This window comes from Canis lupus, chromosome 1 (assembly GCF_048164855.1).
Source record: "Canis lupus baileyi chromosome 1, mCanLup2.hap1, whole genome shotgun sequence".
In the NCBI taxonomy this organism is placed as follows: Eukaryota; Metazoa; Chordata; class Mammalia; order Carnivora; family Canidae; genus Canis; species Canis lupus.
In genome coordinates, this window is record NC_132838.1 from 97,949,469 (window position 1) to 97,967,934 (window position 18,466).

Sequence of the window (18,466 nt, forward strand, 5' to 3'; positions counted from 1 at the left end):
CTTTCCCCTTCAAATACAAATGAATCCTCCTGTGGGCTGTAATACCATGAAGTCCCCGCATTTAATCATGAGGGCAGAGTTATTACAGTAAACTGTTTGACTTTCCTTTCACACTTCCATGCACCAAATGATTTCTGAGTGAAGTGAACACAGAGAAAAATTTGTATACCAAATAAGTATACATGTAAATAAGCTGAGCATTCCCAGAAAATACATTATTACAAAGGTGCTAACTATTTATATAAACAAGCCATCAAACTGCCCGAGTACGTAACTTACAGGAGAAAGCAAGATACCACGTGGAATCACTAGCTTTCAGCCAGAGCCTGAAACAGTAGTTTCCAAGGCCAGAGAGGCCACGTCCCCCAAGTAACTACACTGCCTCAGGTTTGCTATTGCTCAGGATGGGATTCAAAGCACAAACTCTCTCACATATTAAAAAGCGTCCCAACAGAATACCAGAGAAGTGATTTTAGCAATGAACATGGTCAAAAAGAATACAAAGGATGCAGCCGTGATTTGCTTAAGGACATGTTTTGAGGCCTATGGGTGTCAGCTACTTGCCATGTTAACTTTGGGCTGGTTCCTGCACACGTGTGTGCACGTCACAGAGCGCCCCCAGAACAGGTCCCTCCCAGGGCAGAAGACCCCAGTGGAGTCCAATGGCCTCTGCTCTTCTCGAGCAAGTCCAAAGAAGCAGATGAACAAAGAACAGTGACATTTCTGGGGTAGGCGGGGTAGGACGATAGAACATCAGAGAGGAGTCTGTCATTTTCACCTGATTTCAAATTACTGTCAGCGGGAATGGACATAGGATGTGAACCTCTAACTGATTTTAGATCCGATGACAGAGATCCGTCGGCCTTCTTGCTGTCAAACTTTTGCTCGTATGTTTTTTTCTGCAGGAAAAATTAAAAAGTCACATGAATTAAGAAAACTAGCACAAAGGCTTAAAATTGCAAATCCGTAAGTATCCCCAGTGACCATTTCGAAAAAGGCTAAACAAAAATCAATTCTTAAATACACAAAAGACTTAAATAATACTTAAGTATCACGTGAGAATGAAGCAGCTCTTTACACTGTAAATGCTAATGTAACCAATAGCACCATGGTGTGCTAACCTTAAACAGAGCTTTTGTGTCTTGTGGGAGAGGGCACATCTGCTCGTTTCGTGGCTTCATGGTCTGAAAACCTCGGTAACCGCTGGGGTGGCTGTAAGCATACTGGGACCCAGGCACTGGGCAGACACTCTGTGCACACTCCATAGGGTAAGGAGAGTAACTGCATGGATGAAGAGCGAGCTCAGAAGATAAATACTGAGGTGGAAACGTTGAAGCCCCAAAGGCCATATCTTCAGTGTAGAGCTTCTGCCTAAAGAAGAAAGGTACATTTTATTTTATTTTTTTAAGATTTTATTTATTTATTCATGAGAGACACACAGAGAAAGGCAGAGACACAGGCAGAGGGAAAAGCAGGCTCCCTGCAGGGAGCCCAACGTGGGACTCGATCCCATGACTCCAGGATCACGCCTTGGGCTGAAGGCAGACGCTCAACCGCTGAGCCACCCAGGCGCCCTGAAGAAAGGTACATTTTAGTGGAAAATTTCATACCACAAACCAAAGAGCTATTCTGTAAAAAGCAATTTAAACTTTTGAGGTCATTTGTTCTAGCACTGAAATCTCTCTAATAGCACAAGGAAAGCTCCTAGTGTTTCCTTCTTGCCCTGCACAGAAAGACGCAGAGCCAGTACTCCGTGTTCACTACTAAGGTGAAGCATCCACGGCAAGACTGGGTCACAGGGCGCAGGAGCAGAGCCCAGGGACGTCTCAGCAGCTTCTCATGCACAGTCAGACGTCTGGGAAAGCCTCCCACCACTACCCTGGCCTAAAGGGCCATCCAGACCATTCTCTCTGCAGAGGGGGCTCTTACAGAGACCCCACTGCCCCATCCAACCTCCAGCTCAACCTCCACATCCTGTGCTTTTCTGCCTTGCAGGGCCAGAGCTACAAAGGGGACAGTGCACAAATGGTGGCCTAGGAGCTGCAACCTGCCAACAAGACGGCCACCATCTGTGGATGCTGCCATCACCCCATTTGCTCAAACTGTGAGGCTAAACCAAAATATAATTTAACACTGATTTTGTAAGCAAATTTGGTATTCAGCTAGAGGCTTCAATCCTCTTGTGACAAAAGATGGCGAAATGCTGAGCAGAGGAGCTAAGACACAAAACATGCCCTTCTCATTCCCACAAATGAGCACCAGATGTTTCTGTGACGTCCCAGAGCATCAAAGGAATCCCAAAGGGTGCTGGTCCCCTGGAAATCAGAGCTAATGATGAGACATCCCAGCTGACTTCACCTTCCGGATGGCCAGGAGGTACAAGCAAAGGCAACAGAAAGTTTCTGTTCTGGGGCAGGAATGGTCTGGACTGCAGGAGACAGCACCCAGGTGAGCAGGCCAAACCTGAGACCAGGCCAGACACCAGAATGTTCCCTGCATTCACAGCCACGCAGGGCCTAACTGGACATCCTGCTACTGCTATCTATGAAACCACAACACCTTATAATAAGTTCACACCCAGTAAGATCCTTCACTAATTCCAGTAATTAAGTATTCCTAAAGAAAAACCAAGAAAAACCTTTTACTATACTTTTTTCAGTACACGTGGCCTATTGCTGCTCTTTGCAGAAAAAAAAAAAAAAAAAAGATTCAAAGCTTCATCCTGCTCCCAAACGCAAATCCCTATTTCATTTTATTTGAAGCTCAGAAAATCTAATGGGAGTGCAGATGAAGGTGGAGACTCTGCTCTTCACAAGAGAAGGTGGGCAAAAGCAGGTGACAGCAAATCACAGTAAAAAAGATGAAATCCCAAGTCCAAAAACCGGTCAAACGAACAGACCAATGAAACTGAGGTAAGGGAGGAAAGGAAGGCCAGGTCCCACAGTTTTGAAGCTGTGTCATCCCGCAAACGTGCATCTGCAAATCCAGAGCCCTCGGTTCGGGTCCTGGCTGTTTTCAGTATCTAGTTGTCCACTTTGGACAAGTCATCACTGGTCCTTCTTCCTCTGAGAAGTTGGTACTTTTCCCTTCCATCCAAGGACAACACAATTACATGCAGAGACCACCACACAGAGACACACAGTAAATCACAGCGACAATGTACAGCACCTGCCGGGGCTTCAAGCAGCTTTTCTGTAAAATTCCAGTTGCCACAAATGGCCCAGATTTTCCTCAACCACAGAGCATACCTTTTTCATGCCCCACATCTCACCCAGCCCCCCTTATATTTGGAGCACCTCTCCTGCAGCTAACCCCCCCACCCTGTACCCACACAGCACCCCCCCCCCCCCGGCCTGTCTCCTTGCCCCATCGCCACCCGCAGTCCCAAGTCTCCAGGACATCCTTCCTGCGAGCCCAGTGGCCTCCTCCCCACACCATCTGCGGGTCTGGCCCTTCTGTCCCATCACTTGTAAAGCTCCTGGACTTGCCAATCCTGTCTCACCTTCCATGGCTCGTCCACAGAGGGCCCTCCTCGGCACTTTCCCAGTCTCTCCAGTCAGACTCCGAACCCAGACCTGTCCTCGCTCTGCTCAGGACTTCACACACGTACATGCCATCCTGCACCTTTGCCAGCTCTGGGCCTGGCTCTCCAACTGACAGGTCACTGCCCTCGAACCAGCACTGACTGCAGTCCAAGCTGAACGTGGAGTCCCCGAAGGGCCCCTCTTCCCACCCCCATCCTCAGGAGTGATGCCACCGCTCTGCACATCCTCAGCCTCTCTTCCACTAGCATCCACACGGGTCACCATGGAGCCTTCCTTTCCCGTATCTTATTCCCTAGTTTCAGTGCCTGGAACCCAGTCCTCACCTTTGAACTCTTCTCCCTACAAGCTGAATGAGAAGCCGGGAGGGAGCGTCCCCACACATTTAAGGCACGACCGGCAGTTCCCTACTTCTACCCCATACCCTTAGTCTCCTCGGCTGCACTGAGCAGTTGTCCCCCCAGCACTTCCCTCAATCCCTTATCTTTGACATTTGCCCCACAGTGTTGCCCCCAGTCCCTGCTGTCAGGCCAGGACAGGTCAGGCTCCAGCTGCTCCTCCAGCCACCAAGCGGACCTGAGTGAGACACACTGCAACCAGGACTCCTCGTTCCCACAGCTGAGGGATTTGCACTCAGAGGCACCTACCGCTGACGGTACACTGCCACCTGCCCAACTGTTCTGCAAACACTTGCCACAGGTGGCAGCAGCTCTGGGGAGATCCACTGAGGGCAGGTCAGAATTACAGATACTCACTCTGCTCCGGGCACTGCCTACTTCAACGACTGAGCACACGTTTCTAGCCCCAGTTTCTCAGGCGCAAAAATAACATCACACCTCCTGCCAACCTCATGGACTGGCAGTGGACAGGCAGCAAAGACGACCTATGTTCCTTATGGAAAATGCTAGAGGAGATCTCCATTTCCGGGAAGCCTGGCTCAGGCAAAGACTTCTTGGCCTCCGTCAGGAAGGACTAGATACTCAGTTCTCATTACATAATACATCCCTTTCCAAGGCTCCTGTCCCTCCTAATCCTGCCCCTCTGCATACACGCCTCTTTTCTCCTTGTTTTCTTGCTGGCCAGGAATATTGTCAGCCAATCTTTTCCTTGGTTATAAATAATTTTAAAAAAATAATCAAAGCTATAAAAGAGTAAGAGGTCAAGAAACCTAATTTTTAAATTTGGCAGTGCACATCCTGAAGCTTCTGATTCGTCTCAATTCAGGCTACTGCCAGAACATTAGTTCAGCCGGAGGAATGCTTTCCACCTTTATTTTGGGTAACTGGAATCCCACCCAGCAGATGGCTTCGAATCCCTGTCACTGACTGAACTACATTTTATACTTTACTTTGTGAACGAACCACCCAAGGTAGAACAATTCAAGTGAGACCCATGCCAACCTTCCTCTAACAGAGGATGAAATCAAAGTGGAAAACTCGAGTACTCCCAGCAACCCATGTACAGGCAAAACTTCAACACTTTCAAAAAATACAACCTACGTACACCAAACAACTTTATGATTTTCTTACTCATTCTAAATTTCACTCTCGTGAATACTAATCTACAATTTATAGGAAGCATGATCTATTTTCAGTCGACACCATGCAGACATGAAAAAGAAACAAGTATGACCCACATCAAAGGGATGTAAAGACAAAAATTCTTACATAAGCATGAAGGTGACACATACCTTAAAAAAATCTACATGTACTCTGTACGATGACACGAGAGCTTTAACACATGTTCTTCTAAATTCAGCTAATGACAGAAACCATTTTTGTCAATACCCAAAAGATGAAACTTGTGAAGGAAAAACTGAAAAACCAACATAAGCCTTTTAACTCGAGAAAAATTTTATAACCCAAGCTTTTAGACTCCATCTCCAGGAGACATTTTTAAAGAAAAGTGCACAATTCTTTGGAAACTATCCAACAAAGGAGCAGCCAGGGCTGCAAGATTTTACAATGTTAGCCCTTGATCTCCCTGGACTTGTCCTTGCCCCGTGTCCTCTCTGCACCCCAGCCGCCTCGTCTCCGCCAGATGTGTGATACAGCTGCAGACCCCATGCACAACTGAACCCTGAAACTGCATTTCCTACCAGCGAGTGCATTGCAGCCTCCACACTTTCTTGGCCCAAAACCACCACATGGGCATGAGGAGGTGACCTTTCCTGTCTGGTGCAGGACACAGGCTGTGCCCCAGGCTCGGGCCCCTCTCTGGGGAGGAGAATCCTCTGGCGGTACTCGGAACACGATCCCGTCAGGTGCAGCGTGGTTCATCCGGGAAGAAGACAAGACAATGAGAGGGATACGTACTCAGGCACCGGCAGCTCCTGAACACACGGGTAGTAGGTGGCTGCACAGCCGGGGAACACACGTGCTTCCGAAGACTCTGCCCAGGCCACACTGAGCCCTGCAAATTTGGGGACAAACGGCTTGACATCTGCTGACAACTTGATGCCCTGAGGAAAAAAGGGAGAGAAGGTTTTGACTACGTACATTCGCAGATACAGCAAGGATGAACAAACAAGCCGAAGCAAGCCGGGGGTTCCAGCAGTCCCCGAAATGCCAAGCCCAGTAGCGTCTGCGGTTCAAAGCCCAGAGCGTCTGTCCTCATAACGCCGAGACCGTTCGCCAGCTTCTGCTCCGATGCTTTTCTCCTAAAAAGGGGTGTAGTGAGGGGCTGGGGGTGGGAAGGGCAAAGGACCCAACCGGTGACGGGGCCGGGACAGCCGGCAAGGTTCCTCGGCTGTCACCCCGGGTCTCCGGGGACCGCGCGGCCGGAGTCCGCGGCCATCACGCTTCCCAGATCACGAAGCTGCGTCAGTGCTCTGCTGTCCCGCGGCGGCCCAGACGAGCGGCGCCGAAGCCCGGGAGCCGAGCGCCGCGGCGGCCGGGGCTCCCCCTAGCGGTCCGGCCCGCGGGCCCAGCGCGCCCAGGGCCGCGGCGGACGTTGGCGGGAGCTCCGCGCGCGAGAGCCGAGACGCACCCTCGGGGCCCGCCGCCAGCCCCCGCTAACCGCGGCCGCCCCGACGCCCCGCGCGGCCCCCGCCCCCACTCCGGCGCGCCGTCCTCACCTCGCCGACCGGCCCCCGCGGCCCCTCCGACGCCATGGCGCGCGGCTCGGAGGAGGCCCGGCCCCGGAGGCCAGCAGCCGCCCCGTCGGCTGGCGGCGCGGACCAGCGACGCTCCCGCTCCCCGCTTTTCCGCCTTCGGAGCGGACGCCAGGAAGTGCGTCACAGAAACGCGCCCCGGCCCGCCCCGCCCCGCCCCGCCCGCGCCCCCTCGCTTCCGGCCGTTAGTGTGCCGGGCGGCGGCGGCCGCGGGTGGCCCGACCTTGGAAGGGGGCCGCAACGGCCCCGGGGCCCGGCGGGGCTGGGGGTACCGGAAGCGGACGTGGAGGCCACGAGGACTCGGTGCACTCGACTGCCGGCGGCAGGAGCTCTCGGCTGTAAACGCGGAGCGCCCAGCCCCTGCAGCTGTGGGGACAGGGGTGCGGCCGGGAGGGGGGTCGGAGGGACCCGGCAGGTGCGGGGCCGCGGGGGGAGGGGGACGGGGGGGTACACACTGGGGAGCGGGGCGGGGACTGGGAACCTCAGCGCTGCCCCGCACGGAGGCCTGGGCTCACTGACCGCCCGGTACTCCCGAGCAGGAAGCGCGGGCAGCGCAGGTTGCCCTCCCGGTGTGCGCTCCTCTGCAGGTGTCCCAGCAGGTGGTCGACAGGCCTGGGGTGAAGCAGTTAGCCTCGCTGTCCCTCCCCTGCGGTCTGCCAGCCCGGGGACTTCTCGGGATGGGCCCTGGGCTGCAGCTCAGCACCAGTGTCTCTGTAGACGCCCACCCCCCCTTCCTCAGGAGCGAGCCTACGGAGGACCACCAGACTGGCACCAGACTCCCTGCTTCTGCACACCTAATTTCAGGGTTTTCTCCAGCACAGCGGATAAAATAGGCTGTGTCTGCGTTACCTCAGGAATATTAAATAGCAGCTGAGAAGACAGTTTAACAGGCACCAACTGTGTAGGGGCTGGTGTTTGATGGTGCTTTTCAACTCAGTGGAAACATCCCGACTGGGAACATGCAGTAAAAGAGAAACGGGGCTAAGAGGTTTCCCCCACGGCCAGTACCTGGGGCAGTCCTTCCACTAAACTGCACAATTCTCCAGAACTAGACTAGCAGCAGAGCTGTAAAATAAACCTACTCTCTATTAACTATTACTTCGTATGTGAATTAAGTGGTTTCCTCCCCAAGCCAAGCTATTTTAAACTCATTTAATCTTACTGCTTTAATTTTCTCCGGATCAAACTTGTAAGAGTTGAAATCCTCTAACCACCTCACTACACACAAATTAACATTTAAGAAAATATACCCCAATAAAGTCAATGATAAATGCAACATACAAACTTTATTTAACAAAAGTAACAGACAAAGTCAAACAGGCACTTATATTAAGAGAAAAACTGACTAGAAGAAATTTATCTTGAACATCTTATAGTAACCTACTTGCAGTTGCATTTAACTGAGCTCTGTTGCTGTGAAGAATACAGCTCATGCACAGGTATGGATCAACAATTTGTACATTTTAAGTATTCACTGAATACTACCCTTATATACACATATACATTAAATTTGAAAAAGATTTGACGATCCCCAGAAAGACTTCATTTTTGTTGCTCTTTTGGAAGAGGTCGTCTAAAGAGAAGAATATGTGGTTCTGTGGAAACAAAATATTTAATATAATTTTAATACATTTTTCATTAATTCAACCAAAAACTCAAAATCCCCATTTGATCCAAATAAAATAGATCAACTGTTATCAAAATAACAAATTTTACTTCAAAAGTCACTGTCAACTATAAACAAAACCACCTGATAACATTCCCCAATGTTTTAGTTTTATCTAAAAGAGATCCCAAGTAGAGAAAAGTGGGGAGAATGGTTTCTACCTTTAGAATCTCAATTCCAGCAAAAAGGGAAAAGAGACTATCACTTTTGTGTAGAAAAGACACCTAATCAAATTCAAAAACCACCACCCTGTATAAAGTACAGATCCCAAGGGCCCATCCCCAAAGATTATTTCAGTAGGTCGGAGTCCCAGATTCTACAGCCAAGTTCCTCGTGTGCTCTGGTACTAGCTGGACAAAGAGCTTTTGACCTAATAGGATTAAATGCCCCCAGTCCCAAAAAAATTTTAAGTTCATTTCTGAGGCTACTGCCACTTTAACAAGAGCAGAAAACAAGATCACTCTAATCCCCTGATTCAGTTTCTATAGCATGCCCTCGAAATTTGCTCAAAGCACTATAAATCATTAGATTTTATTCATTATGCAAAAAAAAAAAAAAAAAAAAGGAAAGAAAAAGAATTTAACCCCACGAGTTTTAGTTGACCATTTCATATCTGGGAAACCCTGGTGAAATCCACAAAATAATACACTAATGCATAACACACATAGCACGGTTTACTATTTTACGTTATTCCAGCTTAACGTGGTAGAACCCAATTATCCTTTAAATAGAATGCTAAAGGAAAAAATAAATCACTTCAAATTGCATTAATTTCTATGCATAGAACTTAATGACATTTAAAGGGTCTTAAAATAAGTTCTTAGTTTTCAAAGAGGGGACAATAATTACGGCAAAATAAGATACTATTTATAATGACACATTTTAAAACAGAATTACCCTTTTTTTAACTCATCTTTCTGCAAGAGAATAATGTATTACTTTCATTCCTGGTATTCACTACAAAATTGGAATTTTTCCTAGGAAGAAAGGAATCAGCCATTTAAAGAACGCTCACACTTACCAGAGTTACTTTGGGAATACCACTAAATGTCAGTATTATTAACCTCCAACAGCCAAAACCACTACTATTTTATTTCAGTTGATGCTTTCCTAAATGGCCACCCTTACCTGGCTCATGAATCATGTAATGAACCCAGCCTAGACTCTGTTGGACACCAAGTCTCCTCCACTCCTCTTCAGACATCAGATGGGTTTTCGGTACTTGTTTGGAAAGTTCTCTGGGTAACATGACATGCCTGTTAAGAGATAGAGCCAAGTATTAGTATCCACCTTTCCTACAATTATTACTTTATAAATGCATTTTCAGGATACTTAGTATCTGCGTTCAAAATAAACATCTTTAAAGCAACTCTTTTTACATTACTATTGGTATCAATCTTGAGGACTATCACCTTTAATTCTGAGTTTTGAAAGCCAAATGTTCAAAATTAGGGAGAAAAGAATATACAGTTCAAATACAGAAGGCATTTTGTTCGGATTCACCTTTTCTTCTCTACAAGACTTCAGGGATAGAATCTCCAAAAACTAAGTGGTTATCTAAAACACCCCAGCCTCCCGCCACAGCTACCTCTTCTGACTTAAATCCTGGCCAATAAGTAAGCGGAAAATACACCAACTTATAGAAACTGTCCTCAAAAGAGAACATGCCTAACTCTTTTCCTTGTTCTTTCCTGTTGGTTATGAATCAGACTAATGGCATCAGGGAGCTAGAGAACCCAGCTAAATCCACAGAAGCTTAAGTTGAGGATGGTTCCTGGTTGTAAAACTAAACCCCATGCTGCCTTTTATATAAAAGAAAAAGATTTCTAAAGATCTTATTTGGAAAAAAAAAATCTTATTTGAGAGACAGCAAGAGAACAAACACAAGCAGGGTGAGGGGACTGAGGGAGAGAGCAGCAGAGTCCCATGCAGGGCTTGATCCCAGGACCCCGAGATCATGACCAGAACCCAAGGCAGACACATAACTGAGGCACCCAGGTGCCCCCAAAATATCTAATTTGTTAATTTGGGTGTCCCACTACTCAACATTATAGATTTATAGTAGATACGAGTCCTGTATACTGTACAAGTTGCTTTGTTCAGATACAAAGTAAAAAACTCAAGTCCCACAAATATAGGTGTACCTAACCACCTCAAAGACTTAATTTTTATTTATTCATGAGACACAGAGAGGCAGAGACACAGAGGGAGAAGCAGGCTCCCTGTCGGGAGCGGGCTGTAGGACTGGATCCTGGGACTCCAGGATCACGCCCTGGGCGGAAGGCGGGGGGCAAAACCGCTGAGCCATCCAGGCATCCCCAAAGACTTTTTTCAGAAGTTACTGACTTCTATCCAAACGACTTATGTCCAAAACTGTTATTTTAAGGAAAAGATGTTCTTTTCAATGTACGTATACATTGTACGTGTACAACTATAACTTCGTAAATTCTGAAAGACAAGTCTGCATCCCTCTTAATTGCAGTAAAAAGGCCTTTATCAATCACAATTCCCAAACCCAGTTTTACTATTCCCAGTGGCAATATGAAGTTATGGAGTTCTCGACACTAACCAAAATTTTTGACCAGTATGAAATATCTAGCTGTGGGTCAGTTGGCTGGGGGGGGAGGGGGGGAGAGAAGGGGAATCTGGTCAGTCACATTTTCTGTCAGAAAACTGAACTCCTTACACATAAACACTGAGACGGTCATCAGCTTACATTCTCGGTGACGAGTGAACTACATACCCGTACGTATTATTCACAGAAGCAGTGAGCCTTGGAACTACCACCATGTTTTTAAATCTGCCCTGAGACCTCCAAATCGAATTATGCTATTTCTACCAATTCCAGTGAACTACAGTTGACCCTTGACCACCACGGGGTTGGGGGCCCTGACCCCTCAAACAGTTGAAAACCTATACGTAACACCCGACCCCCCAACACTAATTACTGACGTCATCCTCTGACGCAAAGCCTGACTGGTGGTTACGTGTTGTGCACGTTTCCTTGAGATGCCCCGTGAACGGCCTCATTTCTGCCTTCCACGTCGCTGTCCGCCGGCAGCACACCCTCAGCCCCCCTGTTCCCTCCGCGGGGCCGCCGCTCCCCAACTACGCCGGGGACGGTGTCCACGTGACGGGCGCGCCCGGGGCAACTCAGGACACACGCTCCCCCGAGGGCCGCGGGCCTCAGGCCGACGCTCCTGTCCCGAGACCCCGCGCGGGGACCCGGTCTCGGAGACCGGAAATCCGGCCCGGGTCATGCCACGCTTCCGGGAACACTCCCCGAGGGGCCGCTCTCCGCCCGGACCCTCCGCGCAGCCTGGCCCGGGGCTCCACGGCACGGCCCCGCCCCCGCCCCCGCCCGCAGCGTGCCCCCCGCCTCCCCCGGCCCCGCCCCGCCCCACCCAGTCCCACCCCGCCCCGCCCGTCTCCCCCCCAGGGGCCGGCGCCGGGTCCAGCCGCGCCTACCCCCAGCCGCCGGGCCGCGCTCCGACGCCGCGGCAGCCCCCCAGGGCGCAGCGGAGAGGGAGGGAGCGGGCCCCACAGCCCCGGCCCCGCCCGGCCACCGCGAACAAAGGGCGGGGGACGCGGGGACGCCGGTCCGCACGCCCCGGGGCCCTGGTGCCCCGCCGCCCGCCGCCCTCGGGCCCGACCCGAACCCCCGCCGGCGCGCTGCGACCCCGACGCCGACGCCGACCCCGGTTCCGGTTCCGCCCAGCCTCGCGGCCGAGGCCGGTACTCGTAGTGCTCACCGGTACTCGTAGTGCTCGTCGAAGTACTTGTCCGAGTAGTAGATCTGCTTGTGGGCCATCGTGCGGGCGGCGGGAGCGACGGGGCGCGAAGAGCGGGCGCAGCGGGCCACACGTCCGCGTCAGGCCGAAGCAACGACTCGACTGCGACCAACCGACCGCAGGCCCAACGATCCCGGTTTGAATCCGACAGCCCACCGCTGATTGGACGGAGGCGCCAGCCAATCACCTTCCACGCAAACTGCCAGTAGGCGGAACCGGCTCCCAGCCTATCGTCACCGACCCTCCTCGGCGTTGTCTCCCCCGACCAGCCAATCAGAGACCTGTTGCGGGGTCGCCCTGGGGAAGAAGTGGATGATTGGCAAGGCGTGGCGACGGGAAGCTCCCAGACGGGAAGGGGCGTGGCCAGGGGAGGGCGGAGCCCGGACGTTAAGGGCCTCAGAGCGCGTGCGCAGGGGTTTAGAACGTTCCAGGTCAGCCAGGCCGTTGGGGAGGGCGGACCTGAGGGAAAGGTGAAGTATCGCGGGGTTTGGCGAGGTGCGGGCGGGGCTGCACGACGTGCGGCCGTCTCCGCGCAGGCGCAGTCTCGGTGTCGAGGGGGAGGGAGGGGGTGCTCTCCGCCGCGGGGCCTGGCCTCGGGGTGCGGGAGGTAGCGGCGGCCGCGGCAGGTGGGCGGGCGTGGGAAGGAAGACCTTGGGCGGCGCGGTCGGGAGCCAAGTCGAGCGGAGCGGGCGGCCCGTGGGTGCGGGTCCGAGGCGCCCCGCAGGCGGCGGGCGGGAGCCACGTGCAGGAACTGGGGGCCTTTAGGGCGGGGCGGGGCGGGGGAGGGGGGTCCCCGCAGGCACAGGTGCCTCGGGGCGGGCCACCTACCTGCTGCCGGGGGGCGGGACCGGCTCCCCGCGCCGCCCGGGCTCCGAGCCTGCCGCCCCCGCCCCCGCCCCCGCCCCCGCCCGGTCCAGGTCCAGGTCCAGGGCAGGATGTGCCGAGGGCGAAGATGTGGGCGATTGTTCCGGGAGGTGGGGAGGGGCACCACGGGCTTTGTGGCAGAGCCCGGGAAAGAAGAGCTTCCGGGATGTGTTCTGCGGAGCGGTGTTGAAAGCTTCAGGCGGACGAGTCGGGTAGCGTCAGCTCCCGGTGCCGGTCACCGGCTTCCGCAGCTCCCGCTGTGGCCGTCTCGCTTCCTCCTGCACACCCCACGTCCGAAGAGATCCCGGATACGGGGTCCTCCCGCTTTGAAAGGGCGCTTGTGCAGGCCTCCGCGTTCACGGAGTGCGTCTCCAGAAGAACTTTAAAAGTGCTCAGCGCCGAGCCGCGCTTGCGCCTCAGCCCTCAGCCCCTCGCGGCCCCCCGCTCGCGCCTGCGTTCAGGTCACCCGGCCTCGCAGGGCCTCGCGGCGGCTGGTGAACCCACATCCAAACGTGGGCCTACGCGTCCGGTTCGGTTATTGTCTCTTTTACTCTTTTAAGCGATGCCCTCCCCACCCACGCACACACCACCCTTTATAATAGGGATTCATCCAAAACACCAGGCCTTCGGCGTCTGTGGAATACTGGCTCCTTGTGGTCTAATTTACTTTTCCTTGTAATCTAGGTTAAAACCACAGCAACAGCTATTTGTCCAGATCATTTAGCAAGTGGCGGGCTGCAGACTCGAGCCCCAACAGTCTGAGTCCGCAGTTAGGCCCCTTAACTGCTACTGTGTGCTGTCGCTTATCTTAACAATATGGCATATGCCGGGGACAGAGTGCACACGACACGGGAAGGAGCGTTGTGGGAAATGAATCCGGGAGGATGGATGTCACAGACCTCAAAACAGCCCCCAGAGATGTCCATGTCCTGATCCCTGGAACCTGGAGATGTGTTGCCTGGACTTGGCAGATGTGACCAAGTTACTTCTGACCTCTAGAACTGTCAGATAATAAATTTGTGTTGTTTTAAGGCACTGAGTCTGTTGTGATGTGTAAAAAGCAAGCAAAACACGACCCAGCAGCTGGAAACGAGTGGTAAATTGGGCCAGACTAGGAAGGGATTCCAGACTTCTTCCTATTAAATGTGGTCATTTTGATGAGTGTGGGGCCGGTCAGGCGAGATGTGGCAGAGGGGCTCAGTGAGAAAGACATGGCACTTGATAGGATGAGGGCAGGCGCCCTATCCTGGCAGCAGCCCACTGACAGGCTAATGATAAAAGTAGCCCCATGTGGTCCACATCCAGTCACGGAGCCCAGCAGCGTGCTTGGAGAGGCTTCCTCCCTGGGGACGACACTGATTCTGCTGCTCCAGTGATGACAGTGCCTGCCTGGGAGGCACTACAATATGGCATAAGCATTTCTTCATTGTCCCTTCTGAGCCTCCACATTATCGCATGAAGAAGGCAAGGTGGATAAAAGCAGTTTAGCTGCAAAGCCCTCCTTGACCAACAGTTCCTGCTCCAAACAAGTTGAAATTCTGAATGTGCATATTGTATGAAAAGCATCTATTCACTGTGTCAATGGAAGAGATTTTAGACAGCCATTCCATGTGTAAGAAGTACGACAAAGTGTGTGATTTAAAATACAAGACTTGGGACACCTGGGTGGCTCAGCGGTTGAGCATCTGCGTTTGGCTCTGGTCATGATCCCGGGGTCCTGGGATTGAGTCCCACATCGGGCTCCCCACAAGGAGCCTGCTTCTCCCTCTGCCTGTGTCTCTGCCTCCCTCTGTCTCTCGTGAATAAAATAAAATCTTAAAAAAAATACAAGTCTCTTTTTGTTCTGATATGGGTACAAGCTTAGGAACTAATTCACAATGAACGCACACACCACAAAGCTCAAGTTTGAACTCCCCACCATCCTCTTGATGTTCCACTAATCGTGCATGAGGAAGATTCAGGTGGTATAGGCCATTTTCAATGACCGCACCCAAGCTGGTCAGTGTTCACATACTTCTGTATGTAATTCTTGATTGAAAAGTTTAATTCCCACCAAACTCCTATCACTCTTTTTAGTGTTTTATTCAACTCGTGTCTGAAAATTGCAGAAATAAACACATACTTATCAAAAGAAATAAAATGCCTGCTCATTCCTTTCTCAACAATCCCATACAGATGTACTGGCCATGGTGCATCACCCACATGGACTTTGCTGTGTGCTTAGTACAGACGTGTCCCTTCCAGAGCTAGGGGTTCATGTGTACATCCTTATTTTATAAAATATTCTACAGCTTGCTTTTTCTTTTTTTTTTTCACTCTTTTCCTGGGACCCTATTAACAGGAAGGATCATTTCAGGGATCTTGTTGAGGCCATCAGAGTTTTGCTGAAAGGATGTGTGAGACTGTCCTTCCACCTATACTGGCCCCTCCTAATGCCTGTTGGTTCTTGTCCATGTGGGAACTCCATAGGGCTCAGTCCTCAGACTGATAGTCTCCTCGTGGTTCTGCCAATTTTTTGCTTCACCGATTTTGCAGCTCTGTTAATTTGGTGCACTTAGGAAGGCTGTCTTCTTGGCAAGTGGACCATTTTGTTATGTAATGTCTCTCCTCATCTTGGTTAATTCTCGTCTCTGCTCTGAAGTCTGCAATGTCTGATGCAAACATAGCCACTTCAGCTTTCTTTTCATCAGGGTTTATATCCTACAGCTTTTTCCATCCTTCTGCCTTTAACTCACCTCAATCTTTATATTTGACATGAATTTCTCGTAAATACCATCTACAAGATATTAGTTTTTTTCCAAAATGAACGGCAGAGAAATAAAAAAAAAAAAAAAAAAAACAGCAGAGCCTGGCAGTATGTTCGAGAGTGCTTTTAATGGGGAGCGCTCCTGGGCGAGGTTCCAAGACTCGGAGAGGTGGCCTGAGTCAGAGAAGTCACACCAGGGTTGGGGAGTGTGGGGGTTTTTAAGCCTTCTTGGTTCAGGGTCCGGGTCTGGGTGGGGTCACCGAGTCCCTAGGTGATGGCTGGGGGTGGGGATAGTACAGACGATGGGGGTGGTCCCTGGCTGGAAAGTCCTGGCTGGAAAGTTTCGGTTTCCCGTCTAGGCTTCGATTTGCTGGAGATGATGTGGTGGTCATGGCTGCTTTGACCAGCCATTTTGACCCATTTTGAGATGTCTGCCATTTTGGGTGCCCCTATCTCTCAGCCAGCTCAACACAAGAAACTATTTTTATCTATTTTCCCGTCTTTATCTTTTAATTGGTACTTAAGGCCTTTTACATGTAATGTAACTGTTGATGCTTGGCTTTGAGTCTGCTGTTTTATTATGTTACCTGCCTGGTCTCTTGTTGTTTCTTCTGCTTCCCCTTTACTGTCTTCCTGTATGGGCTCAGGAAGCCAAAAAAAAAAAAAGCCTGAAGGTTCCTATATGTATTAAATCGAAGGCTAATTAAAGTCTCCTAAAGAAAACACTAGACCCAAAAGGCTTTGCAGAAGACGTCTACCAAGAGCAGAAGAGTTCATTCTATTAGGCAAGAATCACATTGATCCAAACATGGACAATATGAGAAGGGAAATGAATGCCCCCTTCACGGACACAGATAACACTTAAACAACCTAAATAAAGTGCTGGCCAGCTGCATCCAATTGTGTTCTTAAAAAAGATGACACGTCATCCTACAAATGCAAAGATGGTGTAATATTAGAAAATCTGTTAATGTAATACAGCACATTAACAGCATAAAGGAGGAAAAATGATCCTCTCCATCATGCAGGAAAAAAAATTGATAAATTCACCATTCTTTTAAAATACAAACTCAGTAAACCCACCATTCACTGGTGATAGCACTCTTCATGATAGAAGTGGAAGGAAGCTTTGTTAACTTCATTGAAACAGCTATAAAAAAACATTTAATGTAATTCTTTTGGAGAAACATCAGAAGTATTCTCTTTAAAATTTTCTATTATCTCTAATTATATTGAACAATGTGCTGGAATTCAGAGCCATCACCTTAAAGAAGAAATTTAAAGCATAATAATTGGAAAGGAAGAAATAAAACGGCTTTTGCAACTGATAGAATTATATTTATATCCAGACATAAGATCAACGTACAAGTTAATTGCAATCTAACAAACCAGTTTCAAAAAACTAGAAAACGTATGCAAAAAAAGAAATATGATTATATCAGCACCAAATATCACAGACTGGAGATAAACCTAAGAAAAAAAATACCCAAAGCCCTGATAAGCAAAAATGTAAACTTTTGAGAGACATAAAGACTCGTATGAATGGAGAGATATACTGTGTTCATGCTTGGACTTGACGTGGTTAAGATACAAATTCCCTCCAAACTAAAAAAAAAAAAAGACACCTGGGTGGCTCAGTGGTTTAGCGCCTGCCTTCAGCCCAGGGTGTGATCCTGGAGTCCCAGGATTGAGTCATCAGGCTCCCTGCTTGGAGCCTGCTTCTCCCTCAGCCTGTGTGTGTCTCTCTCTCTCTGTCTCTCTCTCTCTCTCTCTATCTCTCATGAATAAATAAATAAAATCTTAAAAAAAAAATTTCCCTCCAAACTGATCATAATGTAGTCTCATTCCAATAAAAATGCCACATTTGAGGAATAAGTACCTTTGATGAGAAAAGAGCCAAAAATAGCACAGATACTTCCCTGGACTCTGTCAATGCAGACCGACCAGAAATCCCTCTAATAAAAGAAGAAAACAGTTTTATTTGAGGCCAGATTAGGGCAGCTGTCTGGGAAATACGATCTTCACAGGGACCAAAGTGCTCCGGAGAATGATCGGTTTTTAAAGGGCTATATACCTTTTTTTTTTTTTTTTTTTTTTTTTACATAAAAGAGCCATAAATCAACATATCAGAAGTACATTCCTGTAAAAGTTCAAGAAGACTATTGGTGATCACGGAGGCGGGAACCAGGGGTTTTAATGTCATGGAAAGTAGGGAGTAAGAGCATGGATCAATTTCTTAAGGACAAAATGTTTTCCTTCAGGCTCCTCATGGGCAAAGCAGATGGACAACGCACGCTTGACGAGCCATAAATCATGCTTTGCGTTTAAACAAAGTTTAGGTACAGTCCTGCTGACTTAGAAACCTCAAATGGCTCCCCCTATATACCAGGCCCTTAGAGAGTTTTTGTGTCATCTACTCGGGAACCATGATTTATGAAGGAACTGTGATAATTAAGACTGTGGCAGGGGCTTGTAGAAATTAAGATAAGGTGGCAGGAAACAGGCAAGCTGCCTTCGGGAAGTGGCAGCAGGCCCAGCACAGCGCTGGCTGCAGCTCTGCTGTCCTAGCGCCCTTCGCCATTGTGAGGCCACACCCCTTCCCTCCTGGCTTGCTAAATGTTTATTATAAATACTGTATTTCATCAAAGGCTTTAAACTTTTTTATTTTGTACATACGTTCAGTCTTTTTTTGAATTCTGAATGTAAGTTGTAAATGCCATAAAAGAGATGAAAAGGTATTGGCAG

At 49.7% G+C, this 18,466-nt stretch overlaps 2 protein-coding genes and 1 long non-coding RNA gene across 12 annotated transcripts in view; 1 reads left to right on the forward strand and 2 right to left on the reverse strand.

Moving 5' to 3' along the window:
* SECISBP2 (SECIS binding protein 2) overlaps positions 1–6,771 on the reverse strand; it is a 47,364-nt gene extending 40,593 nt beyond the window's left edge. For 3 of the 10 annotated variants that reach the window (XM_072841471.1, XM_072841478.1, XM_072841430.1), the window contains exons 1-4: positions 6,619–6,771; positions 5,858–6,003; positions 1,122–1,371; positions 779–899 (exon numbers count right to left, since the gene is read on the reverse strand). In XM_072841471.1, coding sequence (XP_072697572.1) covers positions 779–899; positions 1,122–1,371; positions 5,858–6,003; positions 6,619–6,654 — 553 coding nt within the window. In that variant the 5' untranslated portion in view covers positions 6,655–6,771. Of the gene's footprint in view, positions 1–778; positions 900–1,121; positions 1,372–5,857; positions 6,004–6,040; positions 6,399–6,618 lie in introns of those variants that run through there. The other 7 variants (XM_072841441.1, XM_072841437.1, XM_072841421.1 and 4 more) reach the window with 4 other exon arrangements.
* Positions 6,772–7,921: 1,150 nt separating this feature from the next.
* CKS2 (CDC28 protein kinase regulatory subunit 2) lies at positions 7,922–12,373 on the reverse strand. Its single transcript, XM_072841490.1, has 3 exons — positions 12,073–12,373; positions 9,449–9,576; positions 7,922–8,249 (listed from the first exon to the last, which is right to left on the reverse strand). Exons 1-3 carry the CDS (start codon positions 12,129–12,131, stop codon positions 8,197–8,199), a joined length of 240 nt encoding a protein of 79 aa, XP_072697591.1. The 5' UTR covers positions 12,132–12,373; the 3' UTR covers positions 7,922–8,196.
* LOC140641502 (uncharacterized) lies at positions 11,787–14,010 on the forward strand. Its single transcript, XR_012038018.1, has 2 exons — positions 11,787–12,581; positions 13,660–14,010. It is a non-coding gene; the product is annotated as an uncharacterized lncRNA (long non-coding RNA).
* The last annotated feature ends 4,456 nt before the right edge of the window (positions 14,011–18,466 follow it).